Source organism: Ictalurus punctatus, chromosome 7 (assembly GCF_001660625.3).
Source record: "Ictalurus punctatus breed USDA103 chromosome 7, Coco_2.0, whole genome shotgun sequence".
NCBI classification, from domain to species: domain Eukaryota; kingdom Metazoa; phylum Chordata; class Actinopteri; order Siluriformes; family Ictaluridae; genus Ictalurus; species Ictalurus punctatus.
Genome location: NC_030422.2, coordinates 10,625,357 through 10,640,616, shown reverse-complemented (window position 1 = coordinate 10,640,616; position 15,260 = coordinate 10,625,357). Strand labels below are relative to the sequence as shown.

General features: G+C 41.1%; 1 protein-coding gene across 2 annotated transcripts in view; it reads left to right on the top strand.

The window, feature by feature from the left end:
• st6galnac3 (ST6 (alpha-N-acetyl-neuraminyl-2,3-beta-galactosyl-1,3)-N-acetylgalactosaminide alpha-2,6-sialyltransferase 3) overlaps window positions 1–2,540 on the top strand; it is a 39,418-nt gene extending 36,878 nt beyond the window's left edge. For both annotated transcript variants that reach the window (XM_017473250.3, XM_017473249.3), the window contains exon 5: window positions 1,422–2,540. In XM_017473250.3, coding sequence (XP_017328739.1) covers window positions 1,422–1,611 — 190 coding nt within the window. In that variant the 3' untranslated portion in view covers window positions 1,612–2,540. The remainder of the gene's footprint in view (window positions 1–1,421) is intronic.
• The last annotated feature ends 12,720 nt before the right edge of the window (window positions 2,541–15,260 follow it).

Genomic DNA, 15,260 nt, shown 5'->3' with positions numbered 1-15,260 from the left:
GCTTTCCCCTGCTGACCGTTCTGGAGGAGTTATTTTTCCTGCTCTTGCTTTCCTCCTGCTCCTACATCTGTTTGCTGCCATAAGCTGTATGTGTAATGCCAAAGTGTCTGACCTAGTTATGTCTAGTGATATAAAATCAATCTTATTTTACCGTCACGTTACTGCTGTCTTAACAAGCTGTCATGCTTCACCCGACCCCGTTAGTCAGCAGCATGGCTTCGTAATTCCCAGTCCGGTTGTCTCGTTACTCTCTGCAGACTGCTCAGGGTCTGAATAGCCTTAAAGATGGTGTGCTTAGTATATTTGTAATTAGCCACCCATTATGCATTTTCCACCTGCTCCAAAACAATGAGCCAATTTCATTTTATAGCTAATCTCATCTCGGCCACCAGTTAAAGCTGCAAAGCGGAGGAACAGTGATCTTCTGCAGAGCCATTTCCAATTTCCATAAAGAGACAGTGCCGGAGGAAGGCATCTGTTTTAAAATGTTCTGCTCGGCTGTAGTAGCAATTGACCCTAAATGGTTTCACTGTCATTTAAATCCAACAGGTGCTCCGGGGTGTTGCAGGGGAGTGAGATTGAAATCGTTTATAACTTTGCAGGACCTGAGAAGAGAAGCAGAACGGAACAGACAGGGTATACTGTAACGCTACAGGAGAGTTTCACGCTGAATCTTTGTTCTTTAACAGTAAATAGTGTTCGAGCGCTAAAGAATTGATTTCCCTTTGACTCGGATTTGATTGGTCAGCCAAGGCTTGTTTAGTTTTGCACTGGAGCTGTGAGGCTAATGGAAATCTGTCTGGATGGAGACCCATGGGACATTTGAGTTGAAACTAAAAATAACATTTTTGAGATTTTGCTTGAGACAGATTTCTCTTCCTTGATGGCCACAGGATGGCTACAATCTAAGTGTTCTTCAAGGGTTCTTGGGATATTTTAGCATTCTTAAAGGGAAAGCCTCACATCTCATAGCTCAATCCTTGGATCCTGTCTGTCTGGATTTTCGTATTTTCTCCGCTCTTGTCCGTGTGGGTTTCCTTTGGGTTCTCCGGTTTCCTCCCAAACACATTCTGATACATGGACTGGCAAATCTAAATTGCCCCTTGGTGTGAATGAGCATGCGATGGTCTTGCGTCCGGTACAGGGTTGCGTGCATGCCTTGCAACAAGCATTCCCCAGGTCCAGCGTGACCCTGACCACGATAAAGCGCTCACTGAAGATGAAAAATGAATCAATCAGGGTTCCATTGGAAACATTCACTACTGGAGAGAACCTACTTCTATTTCCTTCTACTTTTTATACCTAAGAGTGACGTCTTAGCATTGCTTTGGTTCCCTTAAAAGGTTTATCACGTCATGCGTGACATAACATAAGAACAATCACAATCTAATCCACTTTTCTATTTCCGTTCTTGCTCTCAGATCTGAAGGCTACAGGAAGGTGCCGTATCACTACTACGAAGCCGGAAGCCGCGACGAGTGTGCCGAGTATGTCCTGCACGAGAATGCCCCTTATGGCGGCCACCGCTTCATAACAGAGAAGGCAGTTTTCGCCAAGTGGGCCAAGACACACCCCATGAAGTTTTTCCACCCCGAATGGCAGCTGTCATGACCAACACAGGACGACGCCTTCTCTTGAGCACCGAGGCCTGATTGGTCCAAACACTTCCTGTCTTAATGCACAAACAAGCAGCAATGAACAGGTCAGAACAATCGTCTCAACCCATCCTGATTACTCACTGGTCACAGCGTGAGTCTAATGGGATATCAGTGGAAGGAGGAGAGCCTTGCTAGGATGTTTTATGGTGGTGGGACACTGCATGTTTCTAAGGACAACAAGACAGTTCCATAGCACATAGACAATTCTCATCACAACCTAAACTACACGAAGGTTTTCTGAAAATCTCTGGAGAAGGTACGAAACAAGGTAGCCAGAGACAAATGAGCCGTATTTACTAACGTCTTGCATTTAAAAAACAGACAACAGTACTATCTTGTGCTTTACCTCTATTGCGTATGCATTTATAGCAGGGGTTTTTACATTTTTTCCCCACTACTCCCACTAATGTCACTAGTCCCAGTAACAATAGCCTATCAGGCCTGCCAGTGGTGCCATTAAGCAGACCTTGCATACTGTACACCCATTAAAATGATTTTGTTTATTACCATGATGATCCCCCAAGGACCATGTTGCAATCCTCATCTTAAGAACCCCTGATTTATAGGAATTTCCTTCTCGAAGTGCAAAAAAAACACAAGGCAGAGGATTACAGTAATCAAACGATTTATTCACGTTTATCACGGCTGGGAGTTTTAGAGTAAATCTGGAGACCCAAATAAGCTCTTGGCAATTTGTCGTTTGTTTGGTTTTTTTCCTTCAGCGTACTGGGGACCGACAACCAGTCAGCTTTACTCTTCTGTACTCTCTGTACAACCTAAAAAAGTTCCTAAAGGGTTCCTTAATAGGGTTCCCCCAGAGATATAAAGTGAAGACCCTTTAAAGTTCTGGATGTTTGTTTGGTTTTTTTTTTTGTTGTTTTTTTTTTTGGGGGGGGGGGGGGTACGTCTGGGATGTGCTTCATGAAATCAAAGTTTCTGAATGTACTTATTATTACTCCCCAACAGTTCCTCAGGTTGATCCGTCTGGTGGAACCTGTAAAGCTGCTGTGCATGGTAAATGGTCCGTACGTCTGAGGTTTTCCTTTTGAGAACAGGTTTACGACCCCGATAGAAAGTTAGGACCATTTACCATTCTGATTGGCTACAAGGTCTCGTAATGCAGATCACATGTTTATAACAACACGCGTTCTATCGTAAAGTTATCATCAGATGTTACTAGAAATGGATCAAAAGTATGACATGTTCTTGTGAATGTACTGTCATAGGAACATATCGGCTTCAGGGTGGTAACAGAGACTTTGCTGCCCCGTTGTTGATTAATTTCCGTTAACACCACGTCCGCAAGTGTTTTATTGCTTTTGTGAGAAACTACTCAGCCGAACTACGTGCGATTTTAGAAACCACTATTAACAGAACATTATCCCAATTAACGTAGCAGGAGTGGATATTTTGCTACACGGCATGCGCTTGTATGAAGATCTGCCTTTCGGCTGTATTCAGCTGTATTTTAGCACTTCTCTTACTAAATATGGATCATTTGTCATAGGACGACTAACCCCTAGGGCGCCATACGAAGGTTGTGAGAGGAATATGTTTATGTACCTGGGTGGGACTGTTGGGTGTGTTGATAGGATGTTAGGAAATGATAGGAAAAAAATTAAACACCCAACAAATCCCAACGAAGAATCTCGTGACAAAAATCATTTGAAGCTTTTCATGCGTTGTGTGTATTCCTAAGACTTTCATGTTAGACACATCGCAAATTTGGAGCCCTAATGATCAAACTGAGCAGAATTCCTCCAGTTTCCTCTGAAAGGTATTTGCCTACCATACCAAGTTTTAGCTAAGTGTTAGTGTAGCATTTGCATAGATAAATTATTAATAAGTTAGCGTCTGTGCTGTGAAATAAGAGACGGGAAAGCAAACGTGGGCGGTTGTGTTAAAAACAGCCAGCGAGTACGGTTTCATGTGCCAAGGAAGTGACATGCGATGTACAGACAGCTACGTAGGAATTTTCTTTCTTTTTGTATCCGTTACCGGAAGTCAAAAACCTTCTGTCTCTTTTGTTTAGAAAGCTTTTTGTCTTTTTTTCCCCAGTGTGACAGATAGATTTTACGTGTACTTCCTCAGTGCAAGGAAACTGGAAATGCTCAATGCTAATGATGATCGGGGGAAAAAGGTACCTTCAAGGATGGTTTACATTTATGTAATGTTTATAGTGTTCATCAGGGGTGCCAATAATTTCCTTCATATGTTTTTTTTTTCATTGTGAATTTGTGTTTGTTAGCGGTACGCTCTTTCTTTTGTTTATGTGGAAAATCATTGCCCTGTCTGTTAAATGGAGCAAGTAGTTCTGGAGTTGATTGATGAGCCATGAGTTCAAATCCAAGTTTATCCCAGGTTTACTATGAACGTAACCTGCCAGATTCCCCCAATCATCACAAGCTCTTTCTTGTCAAACCTCAAGGCTAACGGTTATCTGCGTTAGCCAAGTGCTGTAGCTTCACACTAACCCACATATTTTTTTTTTTAAATACTACATTTAGGGGGTTTTTTTTTCCTTTAAAAAAAAAAAATCAACCTCATGTGATTGTGAAATCTGGCAAAGGATGCAAAGGATGGATAGTTTCTTGTTGCATGCTTTTCTGCCTATTTGTTTGAGCTAGAGGGCAAGGCAAAATAGGAAATTTGATTTCTTTATAGTTTATGATCGTTATTAAAAATGAAATTTCTAACAGCTAAAAGAACATTTCTGAGAAGATCCATTTCTGACAAAGTTGCAAATGAGAACTGAAAGTGAACAAAGTAGCAGCAATAGCTAAATCTCCTAAAATGTCACTTTATTATGAAGTTATTTCTATGAAAGCATATTACTCGTGTTGTTTAATCACTAGAATGAAACTAATGTTTACTGAAGTTTACTTTTTAATTGTTCGTTATCCCTTTACTGATATCCAAAATACAGATCATACAGAGTGTCACTGTTTTATCAGCTACACCTACCATAGAGGTCTGTAGGTCTATAATTACTGCCTGTAGTCATTCTGGCCAATCCCACCCACTCCATAGGAATTCTGGCCAATCTCACCCACTCCCAAAGGAATTCTGGCCAATCCTTCCCACTCCATAGGAATTCTGGCCAATCTCACCCACTCCCAAAGGAATTCTGGCCGATCCCACCCACTCCCATAGGAATTCTGGCCAATCGCACCCACTCCCAAAGGAATTCTGGCCAATCCTTCCCACTCCATAGGAATTCTGGCCAATCTCACCCACTCCCAAAGGAATTCTGGCCAATCCCACCCACTCCCAAAGGAATTCTGGCCAATCCTTCCCACTCCCAAAGGAATTCTGGCCAATCTCATCCACTCCCAAAGGAATTCTGGCCAATCCTTCCCACTCCATAGGAATTCTGGCCAATCTCACCCACTCCCAAAGGAATTCTGGCCAATCCTTCCCACTCCATAGGAATTCTGGCCAATCTCACCCACTCCCAAAGGAATTCTGGCCGATCCCACCCACTCCCATAGGAATTCTGGCCAATCGCACCCACTCCCAAAGGAATTCTGGCCAATCCTTCCCACTCCATAGGAATTCTGGCCAATCTCACCCACTCCCAAAGGAATTCTGGCCAATCCCACCCACTCCCAAAGGAATTCTGGCCAATCCTTCCCACTCCATAGGAATTCTGGCCAATCCCACCCACTCCCAAAGGAATTCTACCTAATCCATCCTACTCGCATTGGAATTCAATATATCCCCACCCATTCCATAGGATTTCTGAATTCCGAAGGAATTCTAACCAATCTCACCCACTCCCAAAGGAATTTTACCTAACCTCTGCCACTCCCAAAGGAATCCTGACCAATTCTGATGCAATTCTAGACCAATTCCACCCAATTCCGCAGTTATTATTATTGTTTGTACCTGCCCATCCTTATATTTCCCAAAATATAAACAAAATTTGTTATTTCAACTACCGTGACCATGACCAGGATAAAGCGTTTAGTGAAGATGAAAGATGAATGGAAGGCAGTAAATGTGCGGAATGCTCCAATATTGATGAACGTGGCATTTCTTTGTCCCGCGAGCTTCATATCTAGCCCCCCACACACTGCAGCCCGTGTGAAAGTAAAACCTGCCCACTGTCGTGACTTTCGGGTCGGGTTATGTTGCACGTGTCTAGACGTGTAGACGACGGTTAACACATACTGTGCACGGAAAAGATTCGCTTTACTCGCATAAAAAAAAACGCAGTGAACAATAATGTTGTCTTTAAATAGACCTTATTTACGATTCTGATCCAGAATCAGATTTTTCACTCCACTAAAAAGCAGTGCTTTTTCACTCTCTGATGCACCTCTGTATTAGTCCCCTATTTGCAGACTTCAGGTCACAGTTTGTGAGGTTCTCTCAGAGGGAAAAAAAAGGTCTCTCTCATCACCTCGTTTTTTTTTTTCATGTTGCCTTTTAATAGTTTGGCTGCAACATTACTGGCTGTACATACGCCAAGAGAGTGTGAACGTTCACACGATTCAGCTCTCGTTCCAGTTTTAAAAATGATCTCCGCAAGTGCTTTTTATGTATGTTTGTACTTTGTGTTGGAAATGTTTGCTTTCATGCATCGAGTGTCCTTTTTCTAGCTCGTTATGTGTCTCAAATGCTGGAATTGAAAGAAATATGTAGTTGTAGTTTAGAATGCTAATATGTCCCAAATGCTAGTAGTTAATAACGAGCGTTAATGGGGACTGTTAGTAACACAACGTCAGCTACGTTATTTACTATTCGTTTAGCATCCTTGCGCTCGGTCAGCTAGTAAATACGACTGCTAATGACTTGTCCGTGTGTACGCTTTCTCCAACCTCCAGATTCTTGTTTTTCACACAATTTTGGCATCATAATGAGCATACTGTGTATGTTAAATGGTAGATGGAACTCTGTGAAAACGATGTGGAAATTGGTTAAAATATGAAGTGCTATTTTTTCATTTGACCTTTTATTCTACTTATTTATTTATTTATTCTAGGGAAACCCAGATCAGGAAAGCATATTTTTCCATTCAAAAAAAGAATTATTTAACTAATTACTGTAAAAAAAAAAATTCTGGAGGTAAGAAAATGGTTTACATGTGGTTTAGACTTCAACGTTAATGGACGTACTTCAGTCATTTCACACACTTGCTTTGGCTCACATTCACGTTTTAAATATTCGAGTGAACTCCAGTTAAAAAACACTTTATCATGTCAGCGTTCGGGACACAATATGTGTTTTATTTTGTCCGTACAGATATAATAATGTGTTCACACGTGCTTAGGAGTCAATTTCTGTAGTAACCCTAAGGTAAAGGTATAAAAACATTTTTAAAAATGTATTTTTTGAAAGCAATCATTTATAATCGTTTTTAGCTTCTCCTGTGTTCGTATGCTCTTGCGAAGGCATCTTGCTAAGTGTGCTGAATTTGTTTTTTTTTTTTGCTTTTAAAAAAATGCAATTCCTGTAAATCAGTTGTGGTTTTTCGATATCTTGTGTTTTTTTTTGTTGTTTTTTTTTTTTATATTTTTGCAATGAAATGCAAACAAAATCTGTCCCTGTGTAATTTAAACCAGTGTGTTAATAATAATGATAATAAACTGATCAACTGATTGTTTGGGGATTGTTTTCCTTAGAATATTATGCTTGTGTTTGTGCAGACCTAGAACCATGTAAAAGAGGAATTTTATAGGAACGCAACATTTATTGTATTTTTTTCATACATACCTACATTACTTTTATCGAAATAAAAATGAGAAACAAAAAAATTTCATATCAATAGTTTAAAAAACCCAACAACAGTCATATTACTTTTCAATCATTTACCATGTTTAACATTTTTAAAAAAATATTGTAGCTTAATTGCTTTATATATTTCTGGAATTTCTAATGAATCCGGAATATTAAAGTTTCCTGTAGTAAAATTACTCCATTCAAAACATTTTTCTTCTTTTCGATATTATGACAATCGATAATTTCTTGACAATTCCTCAATAATTTGTTGTTTTGGGCTTCCACAAATATAATTCCTGCCCTTCGGTTGTATTAATTTACACACGATTCCCATAATGCATTGCTGGCTACATTATCTGCGTGTTATTACAGTTTAAATGTATTGTTAACCACATGGCCTGCAACTTCCATGAAATATGCCAATGTGCTGAACAGATGGCGCGACCGTACGCCCCGTGCTTCTGCAAAGTCTTCTGAACCAAACTCAGTCCTGTTAGAACAGCGTTTTTCCAGAAATCAAAATGAACTAAATCTCCATCACTATGCGATGTCTGTTTCTGCACCATTTCAGCTTTCTTTGTTTCCCCAATATATCATACTGTATGAAAGCTACCAAACAGGGAGGGTGAAGGATAACTCGTGCTTCCTTCTCCGTCACAGGGAGGCGTAACACACTTGTAGGAAAGTGCTGTCTGCCCTCTTCTGCATACATGAGCTCACGGATGCCCATGATCGGCTATTCTGGCTGTGATCGACAGTGGACAGAGTGTATGCCACTCCCATCTGGACACCATGAACAAATTTGCTCTCTGGACTCCTGGCCATGGATGACTGTGGCGTCATTGTCAGGATTTGAACTTGAAATCTCTGGACGATGGGCTCGGCCTTCAGTAACCCCTCACTGCGCCCTAAACCACAAAATGGCTTTGTTATTCGGTCTTGTGATATGCAGCATTCTGGCACTCACCCTGAGCTCGGCTGGAGCACATGGCCTCAGAAATACACCGAGCATATTTTCCATGTGCTCAGAATCAATGGGCTCTTTTGTATTTCGTTGAATCTGATCACTCTGTGAGATAAAAAGCTCTTCTGTTCCTTCGCATATGGAAAGGCTGTAGCGATTTCCTTTTTATGCTTTTTTTTTCCTCCATCTTCTTTTGTCCTGTGTGTCGCAAGCATCCCAATCGTCACCACATGGCAGTGGGAAATGTAATCAATCATGAAGTTTAGTTCTTTTGTTTTTCCCCGGAGCTACGCGGCTAATGTAGCTAAAAGGTAATGGAAGTTTATAGCCTCCAGTTTAGCATTGTCTAAGTGATCTCGAACACTATGATGGGATAATGGAAAAGCAGAGAGATGTCCATTTTAACAGCGCAAACCCTGTCCTTGACTGCGCGCCAGCCGTTTTTATAGACGTGAAAGCACTAAAAAGCAGTGCCTTGGGCTAAAGCTTCGATTTAAACCTTTAATGTAGAAAATATGGATTTCAAGAGAAGATTTAGGGGCGAATGTGGTGTGCTAATTTTAGGAATTCATTCCTTATCTTTTCTAAAATGGTCCTTCCACAGTTTCAATCAGGGGCCGCTTTAGTTTGAAGTCGAAGCCCAAAGTTCCAGTCTGAATTTTAATGGCAGCGGCTTAATGCATTTTTTAATGAGTTATTAAGGGGGGAAAATGACTATTTTGGGATCAGGCTGTGTTTCAGTGTCCCGAATGCCAAGAGAAATAATTTCATTTAAAATGTCAATTTATAGTTTGTTTTCTAGCATTTACAAAAGACCTGGCGAACAGGACGTTTTGCTCGAGTAAAGCTCCGACCTTTCCCGACTTGGAAATACCACAGTAAATGCCACCCACACTTCTTACTTTAATTCCTACTCTGTAGGTTTGGAAGCCATCCTCAACCCAGAGTTTAGCATGCGACGTTGTGGCAACATGGCCGCTTGAAACGGTTACACCAACTTTTCAGTAGTATTTACTTTAGATCAATCAACATAGACACATTTGTCTAAATCGAGAACACTGACAGTACAGTTTGAAAAAGTAAATTCACAATGAAACGTTAGCTGGCTAAGGTGTTGCTAACATAACGTGCTTAATGGAGGCGTCCATGTTTTTTCCCCCCACTTTGACGCTCATAAATATTATGTAATATGTGAATATGTGAATATGTAAATATTACAGAGTTCGGACTTCCCACTGCTGAGTTAAGTTGAATGCGGCATTATTTCTAGCAGGCTAGCTATGATAGTTAGCTAACACTCTGACTAACAAGCTAGTTGTACATCGTGACTTAGCTAGCATTCCATAGGAAGTATAAAACAAGCAATTATCAGAGCTTCAAGTAAAATGAAACTGCATTATAGTCTTGTCAGGGCTTGAATTGTAAAGAATTACAATACAAACATCTTTTGTGATCACTTGTATTAGGGATTTGTTTCTCAGACTACTGTGAGAGAGCACACAATATTCCTCCATTAATTAGGAGCATTTGATGAGCGGTCGTTTCCACTGAGCAGTTCGTATTTGCGTGAAGTGTCTTCGGTACGTGAACACAGCTGTCTCTCGTCGAGCAAAGCAAATCCTTCAGACAGATGTCCACATCGTGTTTTTTTAAAAATAACTTTCTTTTAGTTTTGATTCTCGAGGAGAAAAATGTGTTGAACGTGTGCGAGCTTGGGCGTGCAGAAAGCGATCGGGCGTGAGGAGCCGGGAGTCCCCGGTGGCACAGCCGCGCCTGAAACTCAATTCCAGCTCCATCATGCCTCAGGAAGCAATTTAATTAACGCATCACTCTGAGCACAGGACAATCGTCGGTTCTAAGCAAAACCCGGAGAAGAAGAGAACAAAAACTACACCGACTGGACACTGGTGTTGTGGCTCACTGTGATGGCTTGAGGCTAAAGGACGGTGGACTAAGATTGTTCCAGAAATTTCTAGCTGAGTATGATGCAGCATTTTTCCATACTTGTGATTTAGCAGTTAAAAATATACATCGATATGGACAGGAAAACAATCTTTTATTATTATTATTTTTTAAGTTTCAGGAATCTTTATGTGACTTCATGACGACTGAAGAATCCTCCTGCAATGCTTTTCCAACACAATGTTTTTTAGGATAAGGAATTTCCCTACAGATCACCCCAGGGTCACGGCACCACTACGGTTTTCGGTCCATCCAGGATTTCGCGATTGCAGAAATTAATGCAAAATCAAAATCAAGCAAACTCCATGATATTCGAAGGAACGTGCAATTTTTCTAAATCACCACAGATTTTAAGCAGTTTTGGCCCGAGACGCGCCATGTGACGTCATCACAAGACGCATTCCACCAAAGCCCTCTTAGTTTCACGTGTCAAACATGAGTACAGCTAAAAGGTCTCATTTACCAACAAAAATCACGTGCAAAACAATTTCTCGCAAGTGTAAGATTGCCAATTCAAGCAAATTTTGAAAAAAAACAACAACCAAAACCAGCAGTAAAATCTAGCATTTTTGGCTGCAACAATCACAAAAAAAAACAAGTACTGACTATTTGACTATTAATATATGGAAATGAGTGTGGTTCAGAGTGGGTGTGTCTTGAAGGCCATAGAACATGGGCGCCTTGCATATATGGAAGTAAGTCCCTGGACGAATAGCAACGTCATCACGTTGTGAAGATAAAAAACCGTCCCTTGGATACATCCCACTCATCATTATGCTATTCCCATCACCCTGAGTGACCCAAGTGCCCTGGTGGACCTCTACTTATTCGCAGAGCCATGGTTACATACCTAACCTTCCGCCTGGTTCTTCTCCGCACATCTGGAAAGACTTTTCTTCCACAAACGGTTTGATTATAAACTCTGCAAATGAGGGAGAATCTTGTGCTGAATACCGGTACAAGGTCACTATGGTGAGCGCAGTGCTCTGGCTTGCGTTATCTAATTCTTCACAATCCTCTTTTCTCTCTTCTAATCGGTACTATATTTTCTTCCACATTTACCCTTGCTACTTTGGTAGCATGTCAGAATGATTTCCTGATATTTCGCCTTCAAACGCAGGCTCGTTAACCTCTCGTGACAGGAGTCGATATGAATCACTGCAATTACTGCTCAGTTCTCGCTCATTTTACAACAGAAGCTGTCGACGATTTGCACTTTAATTCCCATTTAGCACTACGTTTGAGTAAAAATTGGCTACATTGATTGTCCTGACAACCCTGAGGTCAACCAGCGAGGTATGAGTACAGCAGTGTATGGTATTATTCTGAAAGTTGGCCACATGCGCTCGCTACAGAAGCTGAGAGGCCGTTTTATTTAATCCACCACAAAGCGACTCGACACAAATGATACCTGCTACGCTAATCAACAAATAAATGTTCGTTGTCTACAAAACAAACCGCTGATTTAACCTAGCAAACACACTTCTCCATTGGAGCAACAGTTTGGTCCACCGTGTTTGTTGGAATGTATAAAACTTTGAACTATGGGATTGTCTACACACAGTGAATGCCCTTCAAACTTGACCAGATATCAAGTTCACAAAAGCTGCTTTCTGACACACTCTTGGTATAAGCACTCACTAATAGAGTCATAGACCAATGGAATTTCCACCCCTTACACTTTTAAAAACATTAAGAAACTAACAGTTAGAATCACCGATTAATGCCCGGGTCAAGGCACCACTGGAGGCCATTAATCCATTGCTCTCTCGATTGTCGTTGGCAGCGCCGTGCATCTTGTTTTGGTGCCACGGCTAATTTGAGGCTGCTAATTCATAATTCGGCATGAGTAGAGGGACCTTGGCTGGGGATTTAGCCACCTGTTCGTCCTCTGTATAATTACCGAGTACATCCAGCCCTCCTCGCTCATTACCCAGAATCTGATGACAAATGGGACAGAACCCTGATTTTCACACATGCATATCTGCTCCCCTCAGAATTTATGGCTCTGGGGAGGCGCAGCACAGTGACGGACGACGGCGTGTCTTATTATAGATTGGAATACAAGCATAAGGACAAGCAAGTGTGAGATTCTTCTTTGAGATACGTCAAGAAAATCTCCAGGTTACAGCTTGGAGCCAATTTATCGATACTGAACGCCATTACGGGTTGTGAAACGAAGTGGCGCACGATCTGATTATAATTATTGTGTAATTATCATCGGTAATTATAGCTAGCTGTATATTAAGCGAATAGATCAGCGTTACGGTCACGTGAAGCCTACACACATTGCTTTGTGCGTAATGATCATTTATTATCGCTACATTAAGGACTGTGCAGTGTGCATCAGTGTTTTTTTTTTTTTACCCTAATTATCTCAGGCACTGCGATACCCAGCAAATGAGAAGAGAGAAAAAATAATCAGACGGCATTTCAGAAAGCACAACTCCAGCACTTTTCTTGCAGAGTTGGCAATGCTGAGGAACAATATTTTTTTTTTCTTTAAAGAGGCTTGATAATCCTTCAGCGTGCCATGATTTCAGAGAACGCGTAATGTCTTCTTCCAGCAGTTCTCTAATAACACAAATCAGGATTACTGCTGCTTGGAAATCTCCCTCCACTGCCGTATCTTTGATGAAATAGATGATGTACTTGTACTTAAATTCTTTTTAATACCCTTTATAAAGTAAGAACATAAACTCTCCTCATAACATAAAACTTTGGGATGCTATAGTTTAACATTTTACCTTACTTTATGACCCATAACACAGTATTTCTCAAATGGATTCAGCTCATGAGCTTCAACTGTAAGAACACGGGCTGTAATAAAACAGGGTTCTTAATGGGTCCTCTGCATGGTTAATGGCTCTAGATTCCACATAGTTCTAAGTGGAACCGCTTCTAAATGGGGAAACACTCAATTGTAGGGTCCTACATAGAAGACTTGCTATAGACGGACAAACCGAAGAACTTTTTGGGTTCACTGTCAAGAAACGTACCGCAAAACATGTAGCCAGACTGAGACAGGTGTGTTATTATTTTTCTCAGCATTCCCATGTAGACTTTTCACACACATAGCCAAAATCGCACGTTGTTGACCCATAGACAATGAATTGGGTTGTAATAAAGCATGGGAGTGACGTCTCGGGCATCGTTTGGCTGACATGCTGTATCACATATCCGCGTATGTTTCAGGGAGTAGACCTGACATATACGAAACCGATTGAATAAATGATTGATTATTTCAAACAATAAGTGGTGGAGCCGCTTCAGTAAGAGCAGCTAGGTGTAAAATGATGAATCGGTGCTTCCTCTGATTTTCTCTTAGCTTCAACTCAGGTTTGTGTGTTTTGATTTGTTTTGACATATTCATTGCCTCAGAGCACCTGAGCTGATTTTACACACCTTCATCTCACCGATTTCATATCCTCTAACTCACACTACACTCAGCGTAGAGCGACGGCGTGGCGAGACAGGCATCTATCGCGCTGCAGAGAAATCTCTCGTTGTAATCTCACCCAAAACTCTCCTTAACTTCGCCTTCGCGCTGAAATTTGTTTTCTCGAAACGCTTTCCTTTGCAGAACCGGTGTGTTTTTCCACTCGTCGTTTTCGGACTTGGAATGAGTTTTAATTTGGAGCAAAATGTACGCTGATGTGCATCAGGCAAATATAATATGTTTGCGATGTTTTCGCTTCTTTAAAACGTCATACATGGCACCGATAACTTTGGAGATGACTGGTTTGACGGTCGGATTGTATAGTGCTCAAGTGAATGCATCGTCCTCCAGACCCACACTTCTCTCCTCTGAGCAAGCTTCAGGCAAAGCTTTTTTCTCCCCCCCTCACATTTTGGCTTCGATCAGTGAGGCTCTGAGATTTGGCAGGAACACAAAAACACTTGGCCGACATTAAAGGCTTCTCAATAAGGGAAGCTCAGATTGTCTTGTTTTCTCCAGAAGCTGACGCTGCATCAACAGAGACCGCACTTTTTTCTTTTTTTTACACAAATCAGTCAAGCTGCGATGTGAGCGCTCGCACACAGGTCTACACAGTACAGCGAAGACGATGGCTTTGAATTCTTATTCTTTGTGTGCAGAATTCAGCTTTTTTCTTTACTAAGCCATGCTGTTAAAACGTTCTAGACTCGGTGAAGCCATTTTTTTAAGACTCAAATGAATTTCAAACCAGGTCTCTGAAGATCAGTGGCTCTCCATAACAGTCCAGCACTGCGTCTGATGTACATCTTGATTTATGAATTTCGAGAAACTCTAGCAAAAAGCGCATAAGTGAAATAGCACCTTTGTGTGAGTTTGTGCATGTTTGCTGTAATGTTTCTAAGTTAAAGCAAACAATACATGCAGCTTGAAATTCACTTTGTGTAGTGCAACCTACAAGCATGTATTAAATTTGCAGCACCCATTTCCAACAAAACAAACTCTGTCTTAATAATGTGAAAGTTACAAATCGAAATAACGTTGACCCTTATGTAGTCTTCTGCTTCTGCCTTATGTTTCTGCACGGTGTGTTGTGCGTTCTGAGGTGCTTTTCTACTCAACACGGTTGTAAAGAGTGGTCACCCGAGTTACCGGCTGTCCTGTCAGCTCCAACCAATCTGGCAATTCAACTCCTCTCGTCCTTCACTGGATGGATGTTTCTTGTTTCTCGTACCATTCTGTGTAAACTCTGCATGAAAATCCCAGCAGTGTATCAATTTAAGACGGTCAAATTCACTGAGATTTTGAGCATTTTCCCCCATTCTGATGTTTGACCTGAACTGAAGCTCTTGACCTGTATCTGCATGATTTTATGCACATGTATGGGTGTTCCTAATAAAGTGCATGGTGAATGAAAATACAGTAACAAACGAATTGTATTTTTTTCTTTGTACATTTCATTATACTTTCTGCTCTCTCAACCCGGAGCACTAGATATAAAATGTCCAATTTGCAC